Source organism: Myxocyprinus asiaticus, chromosome 13, assembly GCF_019703515.2.
Source record: "Myxocyprinus asiaticus isolate MX2 ecotype Aquarium Trade chromosome 13, UBuf_Myxa_2, whole genome shotgun sequence".
Classification (NCBI taxonomy): domain Eukaryota; kingdom Metazoa; phylum Chordata; class Actinopteri; order Cypriniformes; family Catostomidae; genus Myxocyprinus; species Myxocyprinus asiaticus.
In genome coordinates this window covers 5,289,312-5,316,657 of record NC_059356.1, presented here as the reverse complement: position 1 = coordinate 5,316,657, position 27,346 = coordinate 5,289,312, and the positions used below count along the sequence as shown (strand labels likewise).

General features: G+C 41.9%; 2 protein-coding genes across 2 annotated transcripts in view; one reads left to right on the top strand and one right to left on the bottom strand.

The window, feature by feature from the left end:
- The window catches only part of LOC127450364 (gastrula zinc finger protein XlCGF8.2DB-like), a 142,719-nt gene that overhangs the window by 91,436 nt on the left and 23,937 nt on the right, over positions 1 to 27,346 (bottom strand). The window lies entirely within an intron of this gene.
- LOC127450374 (gastrula zinc finger protein XlCGF57.1-like) overlaps positions 18,342 to 27,346 on the top strand; it is a 306,871-nt gene continuing 297,866 nt past the window's right edge. Inside the window, exon 1 of the mRNA XM_051714454.1 lies at positions 18,342 to 18,670. Within this exon, the coding sequence (XP_051570414.1) occupies positions 18,589 to 18,670 (82 nt within the window). The 5' untranslated portion in view covers positions 18,342 to 18,588. The remainder of the gene's footprint in view (positions 18,671 to 27,346) is intronic.

Below are 27,346 nucleotides of genomic sequence, written 5' to 3'. Positions count from 1 at the left end.
GTTGTTATTGGGTTGTTTCAGTTGGTGGGAGAGGTACTATATCCCCAAGTATGTTTGTTTTGTCAATTTTATTATATTAAAATTAGAGCTGTTGAAATTAACGCATGCATACATTTAAAACGTTTAGCACAATTAAGGCATTTACCAATTTGACATTTCATTCAGCTCCGTGTGAGTCCTGAACACTGGCTGGAATAGGGCCGAACCTTTGTGATGTGTCCGCCCGGGGTCATTACACTGACACACACACCATAAACACACACAACAGTGATTCCTTGTCAGTGATCAAGTGATGGAGAAAGGACCTCTTAACTGTAATTTGTTGATGCAAAACAAACCCAGATGGGACCTGTGAAAAGCTGCATTCACATGACTCGCTGGAGTGAAGCATCAATGTTTCCCCAGCGGCGTGTTGTGCTTCTATCTTACCGGACAATTCGGATGAAGTATCATAACGTGGACCGTGCCACCGCTAAAAGCAATAAAAGACATTCTCTGCAAGTGCTTTTCATGTGGAGTTCAAAATATCGAATCATGTGAATACGACTTCACGATTGCTGTAGCAAAGTGGATAGCCATGATTAATTTTGTGGAGGATAAGAGTTTAAGAGATTTAATGCCCATTGTTCTTTCAATTAGTCAGCCTCCCACTTACACTTTGGAAAACATTTAATGTTTCTTAAATTGGTGCTATTTTAGTGCATTTCTGTCTTTTATATTGTGGATTACTTTGTTGGAGAAAAAAAAAAAACATTATTGTAACTTTGCTTTCTTTTCTAAGAAGGAACTAAATGCATTTTGACAGGAAAAAAAGATCTATATATAGATTCAAATTTAAGCACTTTTGAAATCTGCAATTAATTGCGATAAACTATGAAAAATATGCAATCACGATTAAATATTTTACTCGACTGACAGCTTTAATTAAAATACATTGACTCAATTGTGATTCAGGCAATACCATTTTAAAAAGTCAATGTCACAATAGTCTAATAATAGCCATAAAAGTCTCATTGTTTTTAATGTGGATTGACGATAGCAGACATGCCTTGGATTGTTTGCGGTTCACTCTTTGTTTTGCTTACCTTGTTGGCTCCCCCTTGGTAGAGGGGTTCTGTCATTACTGCTGTGACTTCTGGGGGTCCTAGGCGGTTGTCTACTTTTTGCCTAGTGCTAAGTCCTCCCCTGAGACCAGTAAAGCATGCAAGTTAACACATAAGCCGAAAATGTAATAGAAGCACCACGAAATGATGTGGCTGCTTCAGCTATTGTATTTTTCATCTCACATTTGCTTTTATGACACTATTGATAAGGTTTAGATATAGCATTTGGGTTAGGGAGGTAGGTTTTAATAAAATTATAAAACATCTATTTAAACATCTGCTATTGAGTGTAATGTTCAGTGTTATGTTTACCATGGGCACTAGGCAGCAGGCAAGCACTTTTATATTTTATCGAGTAAAAAGATCTCAAAGCGTTGTAGCCACTTCTTTCTGAAATAAAGGATGGTTATTTACTGCAGTAATGTTTTTTTATTATTATTTGGAAATGATTTTTTATTTTATATTGTTTTGAAATTGTTTTGGACTGTTTTGGTTTGTGAACGGCGCTTGGTTCATGGTCTGTTCAAGTTTCTCTTGTAAACAATGATGCGCTTCCTGCCTCCTTCTCCACGTGACGCGTGACTTTCCCAACAAGCCTACGTAATCCCTCTCATGAGCTCACATCACAGAGATGTACGGAAGTGAACATTTGTAGTTAAAAAGTATATAAGTATTGTTTTGTTTCTAAAAATAATCAATCGTTTGGGTTCAGAAGAACTTTATTTATCGACTGGAGTCGTGTGGATTATTTTGATGCACCCTAAATATGCATTTTGGACCGTCAAATAATGGAGTACATGTTTAAAGGAGGCCTGAAATGAAATCCTAAAATCTTAAATTCTGTTTTGATGAAGAAAGAAACTCCGATACATCTTGGATGGCCTGGCAAATTTTCATTTTTGGGTGAACTATTCCTTTATGAACAGAGAGAGAGTGTCACAGTTCACAATTTCAGAAGAAGGATGCAACATTTTCAATAGCTGTAAAAAAAAAAAAAAGCATTGTCACCAATAAATGGATTATGGAAATCAGTTAATCTGTGCAGTTATATTCAAAACACTACACTGGAGAAAAGTGAAAATATGGCGCACTCCGTTTTACCTGCTTTTCCTCAATTTAATGTGCACGAAGACCAGAGCTCTGTAGGTGTGCGATGGAAGAAGTGGCTACAACGCTTTGAGAACTTTTTACTCACCATAGACATCAAAGATGACACAAGGAAAAGGGCAATGCTTCTACACTACACTGGAGATGAAGTTCAAGATATATTCGACACATTATCTGACACAGGATAGGCCAAGGACTTCACTGGTGCTATTGCCAAACTCAACAAATACTTCTCTCCAAAGTTAAACATTGCATATGAAACAGTAGGCCATTCAGAATGCGGGAGAGACTCTTGATGCTTTTCACACTAGGCTGAGACAGCTACTCGCAAATTGTGAATTCACTGATACTGACAGAGAAATTAAAACTATGATTATTCAAACATGCACATCAAGCAAACTTCGGTGTCTGGCATTACAGAATCCAAACTTGACCTTAACTGAACTGCTAGCGAAGGGACGCTGTATGGAAGTTGCTGAGACACAGGCGGCAGGAATAGAACAAAAACGAAACTGTGCTGCGAACCCCCAAGTTGTGATGGCCATGTCTAGTGAAAGCATTGTTGCCAGGAAAGTATGCTTCAAGTGCGCTGGCACTTTCCCGCATCCTCAAAGTCGTTTGTGCCCGGCAAAAGGGAAAATATGTCATACATGCAGAAAACAAGGGCACTTTGCGAAATGTTGCAGATCAAAACCACAGGGAAGCACTAAAATTAAAAGATAGCTCCACTTGGTCCAAGCAGAGCCGGTTGCTATATCAGAAGAGTATCTCTACACGATTTCAAATGTCAATTAAAAACCTCCCTCACACAAATCAGAGCAATGATTGATACAGGTGCAAGTGTTATAATAATTCTATATGAAAAAACTTTTAAGACTGTGTAATCCTCCCATCCTGCAGAAAGCTGATGTGACCATCTTTGCATATGCCTTCCAGATTCTTTTGCCTGTCCTAGGTAAATTTACTGAGGTACTTGAAACAAAATCACAATTTGTCCCAACAACATTTTATGTTCTCAAGGGAGGACATGGCACATTACTCAGCAATGACATAGCTTCTCAGTTGCGGCTCATTAAACTGGTGAACAGAGTACAGTCTACACAGAAGCTGAATATGCAAACTCCTCAGGTGCCTATTTACATATCTCACAGCACACCAAATGTTACTAGCCTTGTAATAATAATAATAATAATAATAATAATAATAATAATAACTTTTATTTATAATGTGCTTTTCTTACACTCAAAGTGCTACAAGATTGAATAAACACATAACATACAACAGCAACCACCATACCAACAAATTTAAAAAGACTAAACACAAAATTACTAACATACAGCAGCAACCACACATAAAATTAATATTAATAAATATTAAAAGACTACCTTAAATAAATGAGTCTTAAGTAACTTCTTAAAACAATCCAAGGTTGGGGCATTTCTAATAGTAAAAGGAAGAGCATTCCATAGATTAGGGCCTCTGAAAGAGAAAGCTTTTTCCCCCATAGATTTAAGTTTGCAGGAGGGCTGCTGAAGTGCAAATGAATTGGCAGAACGAAGAGAACGGGAGGGAAAGTAGGGTGCAACAAGACTGCAAAGATACTCTGGTGCAATACCATGAACTGCTTTATATGTTAAAATGAGAGTTTTAAAATCAATACGAGCATGGGTGGGAAGACCGTGCAACTGCGAGAGCACAGGGGTAATGTGTAGACATGGTGAGGTGTGTGTAAGAACACGAGCAGCAGAGTTCTGAATATATTGAAGCCTATTTAAGGTTTTTGCTGGTAGGCCAGAAAAGAGGGCATTGCAGTAATCCAGACTAGAGGTGATAAAGGCATGGATAAGCATTTCTGCATCAGCCAGAGAGAGGAAGGGCCTAAGTCGGGGAATATTTCTAAGGTGGTAAAAGGCTGTTTTGGAAAAATTTTTAATGTGTGCATCAAATGTCAACTGAGCGTCAAAGATGACACCCAGGTTCCGCACTTGAGAGGAGGGAAGCACAAGGCTGTTGTCAACCATCAATTTAAGATTTAGATCAACTTTACGTGTAGCAGCCAGTGTACCAATGAGGATGAGCTCAGTTTTGGAAGAGTTCAGCTTTAGAAAATTATGCTGCATCCAGGTACTAATTTCATGCAGACACTCTGTCAGCACAGTTAAGGTGCAGTTAATATCAGGGCCAGTGCTGATGTAGATTTGTGTATCATCAGCATAGCAGTGATAACCAAGGCCATACTTCCCAATAATCTGCCCGAGGGCAAGCATATAAATGCTGAATAGAGTGGGGCCCAACACTGACCTCTGTGGAACACCCTGATGCACTGGTACAGTCTCAGACTTAGTATTACCCAAGATGACAAACTGGTATCTGTAAGATAAGATCAGAACCAGTCCAGCACTGTCCTAGTGAGACCAAGCCAGCTGTGCAGCCTGTCCAATAAGATGGTGTGCGATATAGTGTCGAATGCAGCACTGAGGTCTAACAAGACCAAAATACTGTATGCACCTGTGTCAGCTGCAATAAGGAGGTCATTCATGACCCTCACCAATGCTGTCTCAGTGCTATGCCCAGTTCTAAAACCTGATTGAAATTGTTAAAATAAATGATTTCGAGATAAGTGAGTATGTAATTGTGCTGCAACAGCACGCTCCAGAACCTTTGCCAAAAAAGGGAGATTGGATATGGGCCTATAATTTGACAAATCAGAGGCATCACATCCGGGCTTTTTGGGACTGGTGTGATTGCTGCTATTTTGAGTGTCGGGGGACCTGATCCAGAATTTAATGAGGAGTTCACAATTGAGGTGATATGAGGACTAATAGATAGAAGACAGCCCTTGAGAACAGATGATGGAAGGGGATCAAGAATACAGTTAGTTGAATTCATGGACATAATGGTTCTGACAATGAAATCAATATTGACCGTTGCAAAACTCGAAAAAGCATGAGTCACAGGATTTGTTGGTAGAATCTGAGGCAACTCAGACAGAGGGACAGAAGCTATTGAGTCGTTTATATTCTCAATCTTACCAATGAAATAATTGAGAAACATATTACATTGGTCAACAGATGAACAAGTAGGAACACTGGCTGATTTAAGTAGTCTATTAACTATCTTAAATAATACATTTGGATTATCTGCCCCATCACTAATGATATTAGAGTAGTAATCCTTACGTGCAGCATTGAGTTGTGATAATCAGTTTAGTGTTGAACAAACATATGCCTATGAACTGTTTGTCCAGACTTTTTATATTGCCGCTCTAGTTGCCTACCTCTGGCCTTCAGTAAACGTAACTCAGTTGTATACCAGGGACATGGTTTCCTAAAGGTGACAACATGCTCTCTCAGAGGTGCAAACTCCTCCAACATAGTAGACAAAAGAGAATTATAGTCCTCAACTGAATTAAAAATTGGAAGCACAGAAACAGAGTTAGAGAAGAGGTCATAGTCCAAGTGCTTGATGTTTCTAAATGTGATAACATGTTCAATCAAAGACTTTGAAGTTGAGGTGTTGAGTTCAAAAGTAATGAGCTTATGGTCACTTATACTCATTTCAGTGCTGTCCAGCGACTGAATAGCAACACCAGCAGAGCAAACCAAATCTAATGTGTGTCCTAAACTATGAGTAGGAAAGTTGACATGTTGGGTAAAATTAAAACCATCAATAATTTCCAAAGAACTGACAGCATTAACACAATTTGGTTTTCAACATGAATGTTAATATCTCCAGTTAATACCATAGCTGAACAAATAGGACTTAGAAGTGTCAGCAGTTCATTAAGTTCAGAGAACAAGAGTGGGTTAGGTTTAGGAGGATGGTAAATTAGCAGTACAAGAACAGACAAAACTCCATTGATTTTAAAAACCAAACATTCAAATGACGAAACAGAGGGAGCAGCGATTTCAGTGATTGACACATCGGATCTGTAAATAACAGCGAGTCCATCACCTTTACCAGTGGATTGCGGCATATCAATAAACGGTTAACCAGACGGGGCACACATATTTAGATTGAGGTAGTCATTGTCTTTATGCCACGTTTCACTGAGACAGAAAACATCAAGGTTTCTGTCAGTAATAATGTCAGAGAGGAGAGCCATTTTATGATCTAGTGACCTTGTATTTAAGTGTGCGAGTCTTACAGTACTGAGACGCGTAATCCCACCGCGCTTAGAGTGAATTTCAGGATAACATAGGTTACTGGGGCAAATGCACCGGCAGATTGAGTAATGACGAACCAAGCGCCTACGACTCGACCAGGATACGGTGATGCCGGCTCCAGAAATGCAGCGTTTCTGACGAGAGCCTCTGTGTATATAACTAGGCTGACGGAAAAGTTGCATGGAGCGCAAAGTTTGGATAACACTAATGTCAGGACGGGCATGATGTTGCCGGAAGAGAAGTTCGGAGAAGGAGTACCTTATCATAGTGTGATCCACTTGTTAAATCCACTGCTTTGCACAAGTCCCTGATAGAAGAAAGATGCAGATGTTCCAAATAGTCAGAAAAAGCTGCATGATGACATCCATGCAGATTTAGGACCCCTCCACGCTCTGATCAAAATCAAAGCGAATACGCTGAGAAAGCCCGATCCCGACTCAGAGAGCAGCAGCAGAACAGGTCAGAGAGACAGTAGCACATCCGATCCAAGTGAGGTTTGAACAATAAAATCAAATTATAACAAAGCAACCCAGCTGCAGAAAAATACAATTTAATATGAAAACTAACAGTAAAAACAAACAAACAATAAAACCAGAGTGGAGAAGCGGCAGCTAACATGTGCCAGCATCCTCTCCACAATGCCTTGTGGCTGGATATGACGACCTTTTCCATGGCATGGGCAAACCAACTTTCAGGTTAAACTACATATCAACAGATCTGTCCCTCCAGTCAGTCAACCCCACCGCTGAGTCCCATTTCATATCAGAAAATGCATAGAGGCTGAGCTGACATGCCTGGAAAAGCTGGATATCATTGAAAAGATGGAAGGCCGAACGCCGTGGGTGTCACCTATCGTTGCAGTGTCCAAGCCAAAAGACCCTGAAGCTGTTTGCATCTGTACTGACATGCATCTGCTTAACAAAGCCAATGAACGTGAAAGACACCTGACACAAACAGTTGATGATGTAATTCATTCTCTTAATGGGGCCAGATGTTTTTCTTAACTAAATTTTAACTGCGGGTTTTATCAATTGGAATTACAACCAACCTCATGATACATAACATCCTGGTTACTCGCGTAACCTCCGTTCCCTGATGGAGGGAACGAGATGTTGTGTTGATTTAGTGACACTAGGGGTCACACTTGGGAGCCAGAGACACCACTGGTCTTTGATAAAAGGCCAATGAAAATTGGCGAGTGGTATTTGAATACCACTCCCCCGAACATACGGGTATAAAAGGAGCTGGTGTGCAACCACTCATTCAGGTTTTGTGCTGAGATGCCGAGACAAGGTCCCGGCCATTTCAGCGGGTAGTTCAGCGTTGTGGCAGGAGGGACACAACGTCTCGTTCCCTCCATCAGGGAACGGAGGTTACGCAAGTAACCAGGACGTTCCTTATCTGTCACTCACTAGATGTTGTGTCGATGTAATGACACTAGGGGTCCCTATACGAAACGCTTCAACTGGCTGAACTGTGTTACGTGAACTGGTGGTGTGTGACAGGCAGACCACTGTGTGCCTCGTAGCCAGCGCACCAGGCTGACACGTAACCTCCCCCAACACTGTTATGAGTGTCGAACGGCCCTTTGGGGATAAGTCGACTACCCAAAAGATAGAGACGGGCTAGCCCAGTCATGGCCTCTTATCCCCTTTTTTTCCTCTCCCCCCAAAAAAAGGGAATTAACCGACTGGGGCCACCAGGTCTAGTCAGGAGGGCGGTGTCCATCCCAAGGAGAAGACACCGCGGAGACCACACCCCACCCAGAGAGGGGGGGGTATTTAAGTGGAAATACGTCACATGGTCTTGCCGAGCTATGTCGGAAGTATGCCATGTGGGGAAGTCCCATGGTAGGTCCTACCCTACGGGGGAGGATTTACTACAAGCACGGTGACTGGGGCAGAGTGGCCTCTGCCCAAGGAAGACGCAGTTTACCAACAGGGAAACAAATTAGCGGAAGATATACGTCGCATGGGTTTCCTACGGGGAACCACCACATGCAGAGCACCTACCCCAGCACAGGGCTTAGTTAACATGTGTACTGAGCCGGCAGCGAGTTTCTCCGCAAACTCGTCTGCCACAGGGCTTGGAGGAAATCAACCAGGGAACACAGTTTGTGAACACTACTGGGAGTCAAGGGCGCACGTATTCAGATCAGGGGAGGTGAAAGGCGCTATGCGCAAGCGATAAACCTGGCCGGCTGTCCCGGACTTACCTGCTTGTGCGTGCACTACACGGGACGAAACAGGTTCCACCCGGAGATTGTAGAACCTTTCCAAGGTGTTGGGTGTTGCCCAGCCACTGCTCTGCAAATGTCTGTTAGAGAGGCGCCACTGGTCAAGGAGGCTGCTACACCCCTGGTAGAATGGGCCCGTAGCCGTACCGGGGGCGGCACGTCCTGGGCGTGATATGCCATAGTTATGGCGTCAATGAGCCAGTGGGCGATCCTCTGCTTGGAGACAGCGCTTCCTTTCCGCTGTCCACCAAAGCAGACAAAGAGCTGCTCAGAGACACTAAAGCTCTGCGTGTGATCCAAATAGATGCATAAAGCGCGCACTGGACACAGCAACATCAGGGCTGGGTCTGCCTCCACCTGGGGCAGTGCTTGCAGGTTCACCACCTGGTCCCTAAAAGGGGTCGTGGGAACCTTGGGCACATAGCCCGGTCGGGGTCTCAGGATCACGTGAGAGTAGCCCAGACCAAACTCCAGGCACATTTCACTGACAGAGAATGCTTGCAGGTCTCCCCCCTTTGAGCAAGGGCTCAAAGGGGGCTCTCTATAGACCCTGAAGAACTACAGAGAGGTCCCATGAGGGAACGAGGCGCGGTCTGAAGTCTCTACATACATCTTCAAGGTGGAGGGGGACAGCCACCCTTCCAACCTCTCCTGCAGGAAGGAAAGCACCGATCCGACTGCGCATCTCTGGGGGTCTTCCCGTTGGGAAGAACACCACTTAGCGAACAGACGCCACTTCAAGGCATACAGGCGCCTCGTAGAGGGGGCTCTAGCCTGAGTGATCGTGCTTAAGTCTTCCGCGTTCCATCCAGGGGCCAGACATGGAGATTCCAGAGGTCTGGTCACGGGTGCCAGATGATGCCCCGTACCTGAGAAAGAAGGTCCTTCCTCAAGGAAATTTGCCAGGTGGGGGCTGTCGGGAGGAGCGTGAGGTCCAAGAACCACGTCTGGGTGGGCCAGTAGGGTGCTACCAGGACAACCTGCTCCTCGTCCTCCCTGACATTGCACAGGGTCTGTGCAAGTATGCTCACTGGGGGAAACGCATATTTGCGAAGTCCAGGGGGCCAGCTGTGTGCCAGAGGGATGCCTCGGTTAGGGCGTACCAGAGCGGGCAGTGGGAGGATTCTTGGGAGGCAAACAGGTCTACCTGTGCCTACCCGAATCGACTCCAAATCAGCTGGACCACCTGAGGGTGAAGTCTCCACTCTCCCCTGAGGGTAACCTGCCGTGACAGCGCATCCACTGCAGTGTCGAGGTCGCCCGGGATGTGAGTGGCTCGTAGCGACTTGAGGTGCTGCTGATTCCAGAGGAGGATTCCAGACGGTGGGCGAGTTGTGACGTACAACGGGAGTGCAGACCGCCTTGAAGGTTGACATATGCTACCGTTGCCATGTTGTCTGTCCGAACTAACATGTGCTTGCCCTGGATCAACGGCCGGAACCTCCGCAGGGCGAGCAGAATTGCCAGCAACTCGAGGCAATTGATGTGCCAACCCAGCCGCGGGCCCATCCATAAGCTGGTGGCTGCGTGCCCATTGCATACAGCGCCCCAGCCCGTTTTGGAGGCGTCTGTCGTAACCACGATGCACCTGGAGACTTGCTCTAGGGGAACGCCTGCCCGTAGAAACGTGAGGTCGGTCCAAGGGCTGAAGAGGCGATGACAGATTGGCGTGATGGCCACGCGATGTGTCTCGACTCAAGTCTGAAGCCAGTGCCGAAGCGGTCTCATGTGCATCAACCCGAGCGGAGTGGCCACCGCTGAGGATGCCATATGCCCCAGGAGCTTCTGAAAGAGTTTCAGTGGAACCGCTGTTTTCTGTTTGAATGCCTTCAAACAGGTCAGCACTGGCTGTGCACGCTCGTTCGTGAGGTGTGCCATCAATGAGACTGAGTCCAACTCCAAACCGAGAAAAGAGATGCTCTGAACCGGGAGGAGCTTGCTCTTTTCCCAGTTGACCCAAAGCCCTAGTCGGCTGAGGTGCGAGAGCACCAGGTCCCTATGTGCGTACAACACATCCCGAGAGTGAGCTAGGATTAGCCAATCATTGAGATAGTTGAGGATGCGAATGCCCACTTCCCTTAACGGGGCAAGGGCTGCCTCTGCGACCTTCGTGAAGACGCGAGGGGACAAGGACAGGCCGAAAGGGAGGACCTTGTACTGATACGCTCGACCCTCGAATGCAAACCACAGGAAGGGTCTGTGTCGAGGTAGAATCAAGACGTGGAAGAACGCATCCTTCAGGTCTACCGCCACGAACCAATCTTGATGCCGGACACTTGCCAGAATGCGTTTTTGCATCAGCATCTTGAACGGGAGTCAGTGTAAAGCCCGGTTCAGTACTCGCAGGTCCAAGATTGGCTGCAACCCACCGCCATTTTTCGGTACAATGAAGTAGGGGCTGTAAAACCCCTTCTTCATCTTGGCCGGAGGGACAGGCTCTATCACATCTTTCCGTAGGAGGGTAGAGATCTCTGCGCACAAGGTAGCAGCGTTCTCACTCTTCACCTTGGTGAAGTGGATGCCGCTAAACCTGGGCGGACGCCTGGCAAACTGAATTGCGTAGCATAGGCAGCGTAGGCGGCTTGTCCAGCGGTACTGTAGGCTTTGGCCGTCAGGGAAGACGTAAACCTACAGGCTTTGGACGGGAGCTTTGGGTGTCCGTGCCAGGTGGCGGCGCTCTGCAGGCATAGGTGCACCGCGAGTGCCTTATCCACCGGGGGAATCGCCGAATAACCACTGGCCACCCCACCATCGAGGGTAGTGAGGGCGGGGAGCTGAAAGATCGGGACCGGGCAGTAAAAGGTGCCTCCCAAGGTGCACAGCCATTTTCAGATCTCTCCAGAGATGTTCAACCGGGTTCAAGTCTGGGCTCTGGCTGGGCCACTCAAGGACATTCACGGAGTTGTCCCGTAGCCACTCCTTTGTTATCTTGGCTGTGTGCTTAGGGTCGTTGTCCTGTTGGAAGATGAACCTTCGCACCAGTCTGAGGTCCAGAGTGCTCTGGAGCAGGTTTTCATCAAGGATGTCTCTGTACATTGCTGCATTCATCTTTCCCTCGATAGTGACTAGTCTCCCAGTTCCCGCCACTGAAAAACATCCCACAAGCATGATGCTGCCACCACCATGCTTCACTGTAGGGATGGTATTGGCCAGGTGATGAGCGGTGCCTGGTTTCCTCCAGACATGACGCTTGCCATTCAGGCCAAAGAGTTCAATCTTTGTTTCTCATAGTCTGAGAGTCCTTCAGGTGCCTTTTGGCAAACTCCAGGCGGGCTGTCATGTGCCTTTTACTGAGGAGTGGCTTCCGTCTGGCCACTCTACCATACAGGCCTGATTGGTGGAGTGCTGCAGAGATGGTTGTTCTTCTGGAAGTTTCTCCTCTCTCCACAGAGAAATGCTGGAGCTCTGTCAGAGTGACCATCGGGTTCTTGGTCACCTCCCTGACTAAGGCCCTTCTCCCCCGATCGCTCGGTTTGGCCGGGCGGCCAGCTCTAGGAAGAGTCCTGGTGGTTCCAAACTTCTTCCATTTACGGATGATGGAGGCCACTGTGCTCATTGGGACCTTCAATGCTGCAGAAATTTTTATGTACCCTTCCCCAGATCTGTGCCTCGATACAATCCTGTCTCGGAGGTCTACAGACAATTCCTTGGACTTCATGGCTTGGTTTGTGCTCTGACATGCACTGTTAACTGTGGGACCTTATATAGACAGGTGTGTGCCTTTCCAAATCATGTCCAGTCAACTGAATTTACCACAGGTGGACTCCAATTAAGTTGTAGAAACATCTCAAGGATGATCAGTGGAAACAGGATGCACCTGAGCTCAATTTTGAGTGTCGTGGCAAAGGCTGTGAATACTTATGTACGTGATTTTTTTTTAGTTTTTTATTTTTAATAAATTTGCAAAGATTTCAAACAAACTTCTTTCATGTTGTCATTATGGGATATTGTTTGTAGAATTTTGAGGAAAATAATGAATTTAATCAATTTTGAAATAAGGCTGTAACAAAACAAAATGTGGAAAAAGTGAAGCGCTGTGAATACTTTCCGGATGCACTGCACATCTGGAAGATGTATTTTTAGGGTTGTTTACTCATCTGCAATATGTCTAAAAGACGTTTCCCCTCGGATGTCAGTAAGACATTCAGTAGATGTCTTTGAGATGTTTATGATTAAGAATGTTTTTAAATCTGATTCTTTAAAGATGTTTAGCAGATGTTATTTAGAATGTGATGCTTTCCAGATAAAAAAATCTAAAGGAGACATCTCAGAGATGTACGTGTGCTATCTGGGTATAGAAGGGCAGACAGTGGTTGAAAACATTACATTTTACACATGTTAAGATATCAGAATAATTTTTTAAAATCCAATTCCTAAAACTGTCCCCAAAACCAAACTCTTTTAGAACATCAAATAAAAAAACTACCCTATCAAATGCTTTCTCCAGATCTAAACTTATTAAATATCCCTTCTTATCTTTTTCTTTCATATAATATATTGTATCTCTTATACTTGTAACTTAGAGGTCTGCACGGGCCTTAAAATGAAACCCGACCCGTACCCGAGACCGTGTGGCCCGACCCAAACGATACCGTCAGATTTTATGCCCGACCCCAACCCGAAAACGCTTACTGTCTAATTTCTTCTCCTAGTAAGTACTGTTGCAATTGGCTATATTTTATGTAAGCATACAGGCAACATTCGTCACAGTACTGAAACACTAAACATACACAGTACACTAGAGCACAAGGGAAAAAAGCTGAAACTTCACCTAGTGCAGAACAATCCGGAATAATATGAAACAATGCAACAGTCCCCTCTATGCAGCCTGAACTTGTTCAGAATTTTAAATCTTTGTGACAACTGTGCTAAAGAATGAAACATAGTGCAGGTGTCTCGACATACGTTTTTGAAAATTTGAAGTTCTTTTTAACTTGACATAGTGTTTAAAATGTGCCAGTCCTGCGCGAGACACTGAAGAAAAAGCGAGACGTGGTGTAACAGTCAAATACATTCGTCCAGCATGTGTTTACATAGGAAAACAATGGGAAAATAGAACAGACGCGCGCAAAAAAGGTTCGGTGTGAACGGCCCCTAACTCGTCCATTCGCGCATGTCTGTGAGTGGGAGCACGTGCGCGAAACAAGTTCGGTAAGCCTGTTTATTTTTTCATTCAGAACAAACCCGAACCGAAGTCCAGACCTCTATTGTAAGAATGTCCGCTATGTCTTTACCATGTACCCCATAAGCCTGCATGGTATCTGTGATCTTTGGTAAAAAACTTCCTTAATCTATTCGCCAATACTTTTGTTAATATCTTTAGATCTGTTTATAACCTTGTTAAAGGTCTAAATGTCCAAGATCGGAGATTGAGTGTGCTGAGATTGATAGGCTACTGCAGGCTATGCTTCATTTGAAATTCTGGTATACATTAAACTAGAAAATAAGTTTTATCAAAGTTTTACAACAGAACATAACAGTTTTCTCACTGAAACCCACTGAGAACGTATGCATTGTTAAAACAAATGAACCTGCAATTTAATGGAAAAAAATATTAGAATGAATGCATTATTAAAATTAGGGACAATATGTATTTTTTATTAATAAGGTAGCCTATAAACACTGTCTGTCATCTATTAAATGTTAAAATATTTTTGTGGCTATGAAAGGAGTATTATAAAACACATTTAAAAATAGGTTTGATGCGAGTTCTTGGCAAGTAATAATCAGTGACACATTTGTTCTAGATGATGTTTATGGCATGACCGTCTGTCTGAACAACCCTTATACTATAAACTGATACATTCAAAGAGTAATGTCATGTAACTTTGATTCATGTGTTTCATTTTATATGAATCATGATTATAAAATAAACATTAAGCACTATATTACATAATATCAAATCACTTTATTGTCACACAGCCATATACACAAGTGCAATGGTGTGTGAAATTCTTGGGTGCAGTTCTGATCAACATAGCAGTCGTGACAGTGATGAGACATATACCAATTTACAATAACATCAAATTAACACCACACAATTTAAATATCTGTTATACACATAATTACACTCAACAATATACAAATAACAACATACACTGTACAGTATACAATACGCTGTTTTTGTTTTTGTTTTTTGTTTTTTTTTTTGTTTTTTACTATATAGATACACATTATTCAATAAAAATTAAAAATTAAAATATATATATATATAAAAAAAGTATATATATATATATATATAGAATGTACAGTATTGTACTGTATTGACATTCAGGCTGTCGGTTGATAGTCAGTTGTTAAGAGAGACATAATATAATAATAATAATATAATTTATGACAGTCCGGTGTGAGATATAAGAGTAAGGGTAATAAAGAGCAGTGCTGATGTATATTGATCATGAGAGATCAAGAGTTCAGAAGTCTGATTGCTTGGGGGAAGAAGCTATCATGGAGTCGGCTGGTGCGGGTCCTGATGCTGCGATACCGCCTGCCTGATGGTAGCAGTGAGAACAGCCCATGGCTCGGGTGGCTGGAGTCTCTGATGATCCTCCGAGCTTTTTTCACACACCGCCTTGTATATATTTCCTGGAGGGAGGGAAGCTCACCTCCGATGATGTGTTTGGCAGTTCGCACCACCCTTTGCAGTGCTTTGCGGTTGTGGGCGGTGCTATTGCTGTACCAGGCGGAGATACAGCCAGTCAGGATGCTCTCCACAGTGCAGGTGTAGAACCGTGTGAGGATGTGGCGGTTCATTCCAAACTTCCTCAGCCGTCTCAGGAAGAAGAGGCGCTGATGAGCCTTCTTCACAACGACTTCAGTGTGGACGGACCATGTGAGTTCCTCAGTGATGTGGACACCCAGGAACTTGAAGCTGCTGACTCTCTCCACTGGTGATTGATGGTGATGGGACTGTGTTCTCTGTCTTTTCTTCTGAAGTCCACCACAAGCTCCTTTGTCTTACTGACGTTGAGGGAGAGGTTGTGCTCCTGACACCAGTGTGTCAGAGTGTGCACCTCCTCTCTGTAGGCTGTTTCATCATTGTCAGTGATCAGACCTACCACCGTCGTGTCATCAGCAAACTTAATGATGGCATTGGAGCTATGTGTTGCCACACAGTCATGTGTGTACAAGGAATACAGTAGTGGGCTGAGAACACAGCCCTGTGGGGCTCCAGTGTTGAGGATCAGTGATGAGGAGATGTTGCTGCCTATTCTAACCACCTGGTGTCTGCTTGACAGGAATTCCAGGATCCAGCTGCACAGCGAGCTGTTTAAGCCCAGAGCCCGGAGTTTCTCATCTAGCTTGGAGGGCACTATGGTGTTGAATGCTGAGCTGTAGTCTACAAACAACATTCTCACATAAGTGTTCTTTTTTTCCAGGTGGGAGAGAGCAGTGTGTATTGTAGATGCAATGGCATCATCAGTGGAGCGGTTGTTGCGGTAAGCAAACTGCAGCGGGTCAAGATTGAGTGGCAAAACAGAGCAGATGTAATCTCTGATTAGTCTCTCAAAACATTTGCTGATGATGGAGGTCAGAGCAACAGGACGCCAGTCATTTAAACAAGTTATTTTTGATTGTTTTGGAACAGGCACAATGGTGGATGTTTTAAAGCATGTGGGTCTACAGACAAAGAGAGGGAAAGGTTGAAAATGTCCGTAAAAACACCAGCCAGCTGGTTCGCGCACGCTCTGATGACGCGGCCCGGAATGCCGTCTGGGCCCGCGGCTTTGCGGATATTCACCCGTCGGAAGGATCGGGTTACATCCGCTACAGAGACGGAGAGTGAACTAACCTCTGTAGCTTCAGCCGCGAGAGCTCTCTCCGCGAGGGCGGTGTTATTTCCCTCAAAACGAGCATAAAAAGTATTTAGCTCATCCGGTAGAGAGGCAGCGGTGTTCATGGCGGAGTTTTTATTCCCTTTAAAGTCCGTGATGATGTTAATTCCCTGCCACATGCTTCTAGAGTTGGTGGTGTTAAACTGTCCTTCAATCTTGCTCCTGTACTGGCGTTTTGCTGTTTTGATAGTTTTTCGGAGGGCATAACTGGCTTGTTTATGCTCCTCCGCGTTCCCGGAATTAAAAGCGGAGGTCCGCACATTAAGTGCCGCGCGAACATCGCTATTGATCCACGGCTTCTGATTCGGATAGATTCGTACAGTTCTGGTCGGAATCACTTCCTCTACGCACGTTCTGATGAAACACATTACGCTATCAGAGTAAAGCTCGATGTCGTCATCAGAGGCGGACCGGAACATCTCCCAGTCCGTGTGATCAAAACAGTCCTGTAGCGTAGAGTCTGATTGGTCCGACCAGCACTGGATCGTTCTGAGGGTGGGTGCTTCCTGTTTCAATTTCTGCCTGTAAGCGGGCAGAAGCAGAATGGAAGAGTGGTCCGATTTGCCAAATGGTGGGCGGGGGAGGGATTTGTAGCCATCCCGGAAGGGAGAGTAGCAATGATCCAAAACCCCGTCCCCCTCGTGTGTTGAAACTAATGTGTTGGTGATATTTTGGTGCGACTGATTTTAAACTGGCTTTATTAAAGTCCCCGGTCACAATGAACGTGGCCTCAGGGTGCGCGGTTTCTTGCTCACTTATACTCCCATACAGTTCCTTGAGTGCCCGGTCTGTGTCGGCTTGTGGGGGAATGTACACAGCAGTGATAATGACCGCTGTGAATTCCCTTGGTAGCCAGAATGGTCGACACAGAAGCATAAGAAATTCCAGATCAGGAGAACAGAAAGACTTGATGGAATGTACGTTCCTCTGATCACACCAAGATTTGTTGATCATAAAACATACACCACCTCCTCTAGTTTTACCTGAGAGGTCTTTCGCTCTGTCCGCTCGGTGCATGGAGAACCCCGCGGGTTCAATGGCTGAGTCTGGAATCTCCGCAGACATCCCAGTCCCTCATCTCTCGTTGGAAAGAGATCCGCGCTTTCAGCTCGCAGAGCTTGTTATCCAGAGACTGAACATTTGCCAGTAGAATAGTGGGTAGCGGGGGTCGATTTGCGCGGCGTCTTACTCTGATGAGAACGCCGGCTCTGTTTCCCCTTTTCCTCCTGCGTTTCCGCGGCCGTGCTGCCCAGACAAAGGGCTCTGCTTGCGTGTTTGTAAACAGCGGGTCGGCATTGAGGAATGTGAAGTCCGGTTTTCGGTGTGAGATCGCTGAATCAATGTCCAAAAGTGTTTGTCTGTCGTAGACAATAAGGCAGACAACATCCAAGACAAAAAACATAAGAATTGTAAACAAAACAAACAAAACATTGCTATGTTGTGTCAGAGCTCGCAACGCAGCAGCCATACTCGGCGCCATCTTGAGGTCATTCAAGTGTATTGACATTAATTCACAGAATAAATAAGAGGGAACAGTCCTAAACTGAACAAAAAGGAGCAAAGTCCACAGCAATGTTTCTTGGTGAAACAGTTCAAATACAAAAAAAAAAAAAAAAAAAACAAAAAAAAACATTCAAAGGAATCACACACTAAAAAAAAAAAAAAAAATATATATATATATATATATATATATATATATATATATATATATATATATATATATATATATATTATTTATTTATTTATTTTTTTTAATGAATCCTTTTGAGGTTCATGGAGATTGTAACTGTGGAGGAGCATTAAAGATTTGTTTTTACTACATTCAGAACTTAATTTTATATTGTTTTCTATCCAAGTAAAGTCCCATTAATGCAAATAAGAGGAAACATCTCTCTTGTGCATGCTTTCAGTAGATGGCGAAATTGAGCTATATTAGTTTGCGATTAGCCATCGAAAAAGAAGAAGAAAAATTATTCTCTGCGCTGAATAAGATCGAGTGTGTGACTTTAATCTGTTGTATTTCTACAGTAATTTCACAAGTTTTATTTCCAGTGTTTGTCTTCGGCGGGAGAATTGCGAGTTGTCTGTAACGCAGTAAAACTCCAGGAAACAAGTGAAATCTGTGTGACACTGTTGTAAAGATGTTTATTAAAGAGGAGAGTGAAGATATGGCTTATCCAGAAGCATGCAGAATTAAAACCGAACACACTGACGAACAAACAGGTTGGTGTTCATTCTTCATTCTTTACATTCAGACAGTTGAACAGATTTGATGACTGTAGTTATAAAATTATATGAGCTGACAAATAACCGTGATAAACAAAGGATTGCAAAAACGAAAGATTGTCACAGAGCATCCCAGCTAGTCATACTAACTAAGTGAAAGTTATGTAACAACTATAATCATATTTATTCGTCTTGGCACTGGAAAAGTAAAATGCTTAGATTCGTCGCCACAACGTAACTTCGTGAGGGTGTCAGTCCGTCATCGTGAAGTCATGGCAACGTCGTGGATCAATAGTTGTGTGTTAGTAACAAGCTGGTAATTTTAGGGTTTAATTATTATGTTATTGGCGGACACGCAGTAGTCCAACCTAATTTATGACCTCATTTGCCCAACACTAATTTAACCCTTATGCACTGTTCATCATTAAATCACTTTCCAGTTGTTCCGGGTCAGATGTGACCGGAAACAATAAACTTGTAATTCTTTTAATTGTTATGAAAGAAATGTAACAACTCTAAATTAAATAATGTAAAAGCACTAAAGTTGTGCATTTTGGGGGGTATTTAGACCTTTTTTATTTTATTTACTAATTTATTTACCTATATGAGCTTGAGCTTGAAAATGTACTCTTTTTTTAACTTATGAATATTTTCTCAAATACTAAACCAATCTTCATATATTATATTCCGTTTGGAAGCTTAAAGTGTCAAGAATCAAACTAACTGTGTTGTCCATTAAAAAAATTAAAACGAGTTGAAATTACAAGTATAAGCACTAGATGGCTACAGAGAGCTACTTATTCATCCCTGGTTGAAGAGAAGATGATTTCTAGATTTTGTCACAAGTTCTGCATTTAGATATTTAAACATTATCAAAGACTACTTTTGTCAAAGTTTAGCATTTTGTTTGATTTGTTGGAAGATATTTTTGTCAGTTTTTGCATACCTGAAATTAGTAGAATAACAAGAAATATCCTAATTTATCCCTGGTTGTAACAAGATGAGTGTGTGTGTGTGTTCAGCATTGTAGATGTGTTATGGTCTCACCTATTCATTTTGGTGTGTGTGTTCTGCATTGTGGCTGATTTTATTTATTGATTTATTTTTGACCAAAAAAAAAAAAAAGTTGCTGTTTTATAGTCTGACCAGTTCAGTTTTGTGTGTGTGTGTGTATGTTTGTGTGTGTTTGTGTTTTGCACCCTTTATGTTTGGTAGTCTCACCCCTTCATGTCTCTGTGTGTTTTTTTCTGCATTGTGGCTGTTTTTTAGATTTTATATAATAAGTAATAGAAAAAGAAAATCTGTGATTTTTAGTGTTTCCCATTCATTTCCTGTGGTGGTCACCTCTGACCGGGAACAGTACAAGTGTAACTTTGTTTCTTCTTCTACCACTTCTACCAAATTCTTTGTGTGTGTTCAGACATCAAAATGGATGTGAAGTCACCAAGTCTCATACCTGTCAGATAAAAGAAAACCAGTTTTACTGAAGAAACAAAATTGATTTTGGTCAAAATTGACCAACAGTGCACAAGGGTTAAATATTATTGAAACAGCTGTGAATGACGAATGCAGACTCCAAATTAACTTAGTTCATATATTTTGACAGAGAAAAAAATAAATCACAAAACAAGAAAGGAAGAACTACTGGCCACAGAACTGTCAAAATTACTAGCCTAAATTACATGTGTGCTCACAGTTGATATTAACTTGCAAACAGTACTTAGACAAGCTTGACACCTAATGCCTTGAAATACATTTGCTTTTTTCATTTAAAGTAAAATAAAAATATTTATATGACATTTGTATTATATATTACATTAATTTTAACAAATAGCATCAAACATATTTACATACATAAAAGCTTATCCTGGATAATACGCTTCCATTATGAACATTTGGAATAATGTTAGCGGACATTTCAGATGATTAAAGCTGCCAAATACTCACAGATGCATAACAAAACTACTTTAAAGGTGCACTAAGTACGTTTTTGCTTATTAATTTTTTTTTTACATATAAATTCCTGAATTGTATTTTTTTGATATATGTTAAAAATCATGTACACTCACATGGAATGAAGACTCCAATCATATAAGTAATGAAATAAAAGCTGTTTAAGGGCATTTTCAGACCTGTAGCTCATTTGATTTGTTCTGAAACAAGGGCTAAAATTGTTACAATGTTGCATTTTCTTCTTGGTTCACTTTTACAAGGCAACATTGTCATGGTTACAATATATATTAAAACCATGGTTACTCTATGGAAAGTATTACTGTTATAAAACCATGGTTAATTGTATCAAAACCATGATTTCTGCTCAGAAAACCATGGTGATAGCTAGTGATCAACCAATATGGGTTTTTTAATGTCCGATGCCGATATCCAGAGAGTAGGGTGGACGATAGGCCGATATATCACAATTTAATATAATTGATTAATATGATTTGTGAATCAGAGGAACTTTTGTTCTGATCCTGAAGTTTTAAATCTGGCTGATAGAATATGCGCTACAGAGCAAGATATTAGATGTGCGCTCGACAGGAAGAAAACACTGGATTTTCATGAGGTTCGTGAATTACATCTTTTTTAACCAGGATATCTGCATATTTGCAGACGGTATATAATAGAAGTTTTATTGATATTTGCCTTTTATCATTAGAAAGGTTACAGGGAACTGTTGAGGAGAGACTGTTAGAATACATCCTTTAGAGGTAAATAAATGAGCACTCCACAGGATGCTGGATCTGCTGAGGTTATGTGAGGTTGGTTTATTACATCTGTTTAAACGAGATATGTGCATATTTGCAGAAGGTATATGATATTATTTTTATTGATATTTGCCTTTTTATCATTAGACAAGACAGTTAAAAGTTATTAGGAACTGTTGAGAAGAGAGAAGGAGAGTGAAACAGGCGAGCACTTTAACATTATGAGCTCATACGCTTCCTCCACGGCTCTGATATACAGACCGTTTAAATGAGACTTTGTAGCACAACGGTCAATTATTGTGGTAACATGATGCACATAACAACAAAATGAACCGTGACTGGTTGTTTACATGTCTCAGTCACTTCGTATGCAAGCAGGCTATTCTCAGCGCCCTCAAGGAACAAATCGCCAAAGGGGAAAATGTATCGCCCGATGCTGATAATTAAAAAATTCAGAATATCGGCCTCGCCGATATATCAGTCGACCATTAGTGATAGCAGTTGTGGTTACTACAATATTACTATAGTAAAACCATGGTTAATTTTCGTCAGGGACCTTAACTAAAAAAACAAACATTTTCTCTAATTATTAAATCAAAATTTTAACTTAATACCTGCACTATTACGCTACATGCATCAACATAAAGTGCACTTCAATCTCATCTCAACATATATTCAATATTCGGAAGCTGTACATCACTATAGAAAGAATAACCTTGCTATTAAAATGGATACAAAAAGGGATGTTGTGATAATGCTGCTCGAGTATTTTAATCATACGTGGAAATCCCACATATGGCCATGTACATCCCAAAGGCTTTAGTTATTGTTTCATGTCTGTCCGAATTAGCACTGAGTGCCTGCTTAAAAATGGAAGGGAGTCTGTGCAATTTCGGCTCATCTGCGGCTTGTAAAAAAAAGGGGTAGTCAGATATCATTCTTTTGAAATGTTGAGAGTTCGTTGCAGCAAAGTAAATAAACAATAGCGATGGTGTTCATTGATTTTAGAATTAAAGTTCCAGTTGTAATCCTCCCTTGAATACCAGAATAAAATTTTGGATGATGATATCTCCAGTTTAAGTTTAATCCTTTGTCACGTAAACGAAAAAGGAGATCTTTGAATTGAACGGCAAGAGCCTCCATTACCTCCTCATCTACACTGCTGCTAGCATATCCCTGACAATCCATGTTGATGTCTAATTTCTTTAGCCCCACCGGATTTTCACGGTCTCCGGTCTAACAGTGGGTATTCCGACCCATTCTATAGACCCCTTTTCAGATAGTAAACATTGTGATGTTTTTTTTGTGGGTGGAGCTTAGGTGGAGGCAGAACCATTCCCCTGACCACTTCACTAACGCTAGCTAGCAAGTTTTGTTAGCTTGTTTTTTAACAATGACTGGAGAAAATCCGATTTTATCTGAATATGTAAGGTCACTCATTGTCCGGGACCATGATTATTATTTGAAAAAGTTCACTTTAACGGACGGAACCAGATTGGCCGACCCATACACGCTCACTCAATGGATGGACGATCTGACAGGATTACCTCCGGTTGAGTGGTCTGACATCTACACCTACCTGATAGAGAAACCGAGCGTGTATAGTAAAGAGAAACTGAGGGCTTATAAGTCTTTAGATGCCTATAACTATGTGCTGAATGGTCACGTACAAGACTTAAAATACAAAGGTTTAACAGAAGAGTTTTGTGTCGTACGATCCGAAGTTCTGCCTAGCCAGCGCCAAGGCCAGAAGACGACCATGTACCAGGCTTGGGTCATTGTAAACAGAACAAACAACTACATCTTGACGGTGAACTGCACTTGCATGGCTGGGTAAGTAGCTAATATCATATTTGAAACCACAATTAATAAAACACTTATGTTGTTAACAGTTGTTATGTTAGCAATGTAGTTATGTTAGCTATGTTGATGTTTTAGCTATGTTGTTGTGTTAGCTATGCTATGAGATGAGATGAGCAACAAGTTATCACTCAGTTTAATTTTCCATCTGACATCACAGTCTAGGGTCTTGTTGCAGCCATGCAACCACAATACTATTTAAGGTGGAGCTGTATGTTAGGATGGGGAGGACCGAGCAGCCAGCAAGCACATCAGGAGAATGCCTCTGGAAACAGACGAAGAGAGAGGTCAAACCAGCAAGAGTTAGGGAGATCAACTTCCAGAGGCCTAAAAGACAGTTGACAGCAGCAGTTCCAGCCAAAGTCAGGAGGTTCAGTAGCAGTGCTAGAGGCATGTACCAGAGTAGATCAGGCTTTGTTGCTTTGTCAAGAGAAATAAAGTGATTTAAGATAGAGTTAAGAATTAAGATGTAATTACTTCCAGACCAGGTCAGAGTTATGCTGCTAGGTGTAGGTTCACTCTCAAGTCAAGTGTCCAGTCAAACTTCAAAGTGAATTAGTTGAGTCTCAACACATTTTACATATAACAAAATGTGGTTCTTACCGGACAGCCATACTTCAAACATATAATGATCTCATAGAATATGATGCATTGCTGTAGATGCTGCTGTAGCTGTAAAGTATTTCAACCTGAAACCTCTAAAAAAAAAAAAAAATGCAACGCACACGTTAATGCAGTAGTTATATTAATCCAGAACATCAAATATATTAGTAAAACACTGACAGGGACCATTTCACTGCACAGTGAATACTATTACTTTAAGTACTGTAACTATAATTTACTGATAATACTTACATACTTAAAAGTAAAGTTTTGAATGCAGGACTTTTACTTGTAGTGGAGTATTTTCAGTGTGTTATTATTACTTTTACTAAAGTAAAGGATCTGAACACTTCTTCCACCACTGCTGAGTACTGCTATAAACCAAATGCTCTACATCCAATTAAAACACATTGCATGTTCATTTTGCTGTATATTCATAAGATGCCAATCATCTAAGAGAATGTGTGTTAAATATTGTTGTCTTATGTCATCCTCTAGAACTCACAGAAGGAGACATCCAAGAACTGTATTTGATTGCCTCTGACGCTGCTGTTCTTACCAGCATAGAAAACAGTGACTGACACAGCATCTGAGTCTGAGCTAGAGCATCCTCCAGAGTTGCCAGAGCCACTCACTGCCTTGTACGACCCCACGCTCAGACAGCAGACACATGTGGACATCAGAGAGAAATGTGAGGAAGCCTATCTCAACATGAAAAGAAACATCCACCCTGACCAGTGTGAGAGACTTGAGGCCACCACAAAACTGCAGGCAAAGTCCCAAGACTAGCACACTCACAGGGCAGGCAGGATTACCAGCACAACATTTTATAGTGTATGTAAAGGTGACCATCTGCACAAAACCACCCTGGACAAAATCATGCGCTACCACGACACCAACATACTTGCAGCAGTTGTATGGGGAAGAGACATGGAGGAAGTAGCTAGGGAGTGCTACACCAAAGAGGTCAACAAAACCCATCAAATTGTAAAGGTTAATCTCTGTGGTTTTGAGATACGACACCTCGGTGCATCTCCAGATGGGAAAGTCATGTGTTCCTGCTGTGGGGAAGGAGTCCTGGAAATCAAATGCCCATATAAATACAGGGAAGGCCTACAGGGTGTCACAGTCACTGAGGATTTCTGCCTTGACCAAACATTCCAACTAAAGAAGACACACCAGTACTACCACCAAGTTCAACTCCACATGTTTGTCTGCAATGGCCAGTACTGTGATTTTGTGGTGTGGACAACTCAGGAGTTGGTTGTAAATCGCATCCCAAGAGACGAAGAGCTCTTGCAGAAGGATTTACCTAAAGCAAAGCAATGTTTTGTATCTTTTATTCTGCCAGAACTTCTAACCCACAGCAAAGATCCTGCCCTTCAACCACCAGTACTTTGCAACACATGTGTAAAGCCAGAGTTTGGAAAAATGATTGAGTGTATGATGTGCAAACACTAATTTCATTATAGTTGTGCACAAGTTAAGAGGAGGCTACAGAATTGGCACTGCAGTCACTGTAGATGAATACACCTGACTCACCTGACAACAAGATGTCTATATGTTTCTATTTCAGCAGGCAATAAAAACTATTTGTACAGCTACATGAGAGTGAACTGGGCCAAAATACAAAAAAGTTAAACATTCAATGTGATGGCTAAGGTATTATTTGAAGATGTATGTATGTAATGGCCAAAGAGTTATTTTAAAGTATATGCCTCCTGTAAATGATGTAAATTTAGAGTGACATTACAGTACAATTTTAAAAAGATGTGAATATTTTCTAGAAATAAAAATTCCAGACACAGCAAATTAATTTTTTAACTTTCTGTATTTGATTATTCTTTCTTACCAGGTTCTTCAAAATTCTAGTCACAATCAATCACAACAATGTATATACAATCACAGATGATTCACAATTAATCACAATAGTTTAGAAAAAAAACATTAAATTCTCAAAGTGAGCAGAGTGAAAAGCATATAAATTGTCAGTTCATTGTTTTACACACAGACACACACATGCACACAGACATTATTTCATACACGACATACTCTTTCTTTTCTGGGCACCACAGATTTACAGAAATTGGTAAGAGCACCACACAGAATAACAGAGTGCAACATTCTGAAACTCTTCCATCTGCTTATAACTCTCTCTATGTGTATTCTCACACGAGACAGTTGTCTGGATGAATCTACTTCACAAGCAGGTAACTGACTCTTTCCTTTAGTGAAACTTGGTATATGCAAAGTGGCACCATAAGCAGCAAGTTCATCCCTGATCAAAAATCCCCTGTCTGCTAAGATTTCATCTTTTGGCTCTAACAGGTGCAAAAATCCTGATTCAAGTGTTATTTGCTTATCTGACACTCTCCCACCCCAGCCTGCAGACATAAATGAAACTGCCCCTGCAGGTGTTATTCCCACCAGGCACTTAACGTTGTTGTTATGCTTGTAGTTGGACCAGGTTTGAGCTCTAGCAGTCAAGTTAGTAGGTCTCTCTATGAATATCTCTGTACAGTCAATTATACACCTGCATCTCTTGAAATGTCGCCTGAAACTTTTGGGCATATTTTTAAGGACAGCACCCTTACTTGGCCATTTAATAATAGATTTCAATATGTTTGCCATTACAGGTAACCAGGATCTTAGAATGTTTGACACTGTGCTTTCAGAAACTTTGAACATACAGGTGCATCTCAATAAATTAGAATGTCGTGGAAAAGTTCATTTATTTCAGTAATTCAACTCAAATTGTGAAACTCGTGTATTAAATAAATTCAGTGCACACAGACTGAAGTAGTTTAAGTCTTTGGTTCTTTTAATTGTGATGATTTTGGCTCACATTTAACAAAAACCCACCAATTCACAACAAATTAGAATACATCATAAGACCAATAAAAAAAATAAAAAAAACATTTTTAGTGAATTGTTGGCCTTCTGGAAAGTATGTTCATTTACTGTATATGTACTCAATATCTGGTAGGGGCTCCTTTTGCTTTAATTACTGCCTCAATTCGGCGTGGCATGGAGGTGATCAGTTTGTGGCACTGCTGAGGTGGTATGGAAGCCCAGGTTTCTTTGACAGTGGCCTTCAGCTCATCTGCATTTTTTGGTCTCTTGTTTCTCATTTTCCTCTTGACAATACCCCATAGATTCTCTATGGGGTTCAGGTCTGGGGAGTTTGCTGGCCAGTCAAGCACACCAACACCACGGTCATTTAACCAACTTTTGGTGCTTTTGGCAGTGTGGGCAGGTGCCAAATCCTGCTGGAAAATGAAATCAGCATCTTTAAAAAGCTGGTCAGCAGAAGGAAGCATGAAGTGCTCCAAAATTTCTTGGTAAATGGGTGCAGTGACTTTGGTTTTCAAAAAACACAATGGACCAAAACCAGCAGATGACATTGCACCCCAAATCATCACAGACTGTGGAAACTTAACACTGGACTTCAAGCAACTTGGGCTATGAGCTTCTCCACCCTTCCTCCAGACTCTAGGACCTT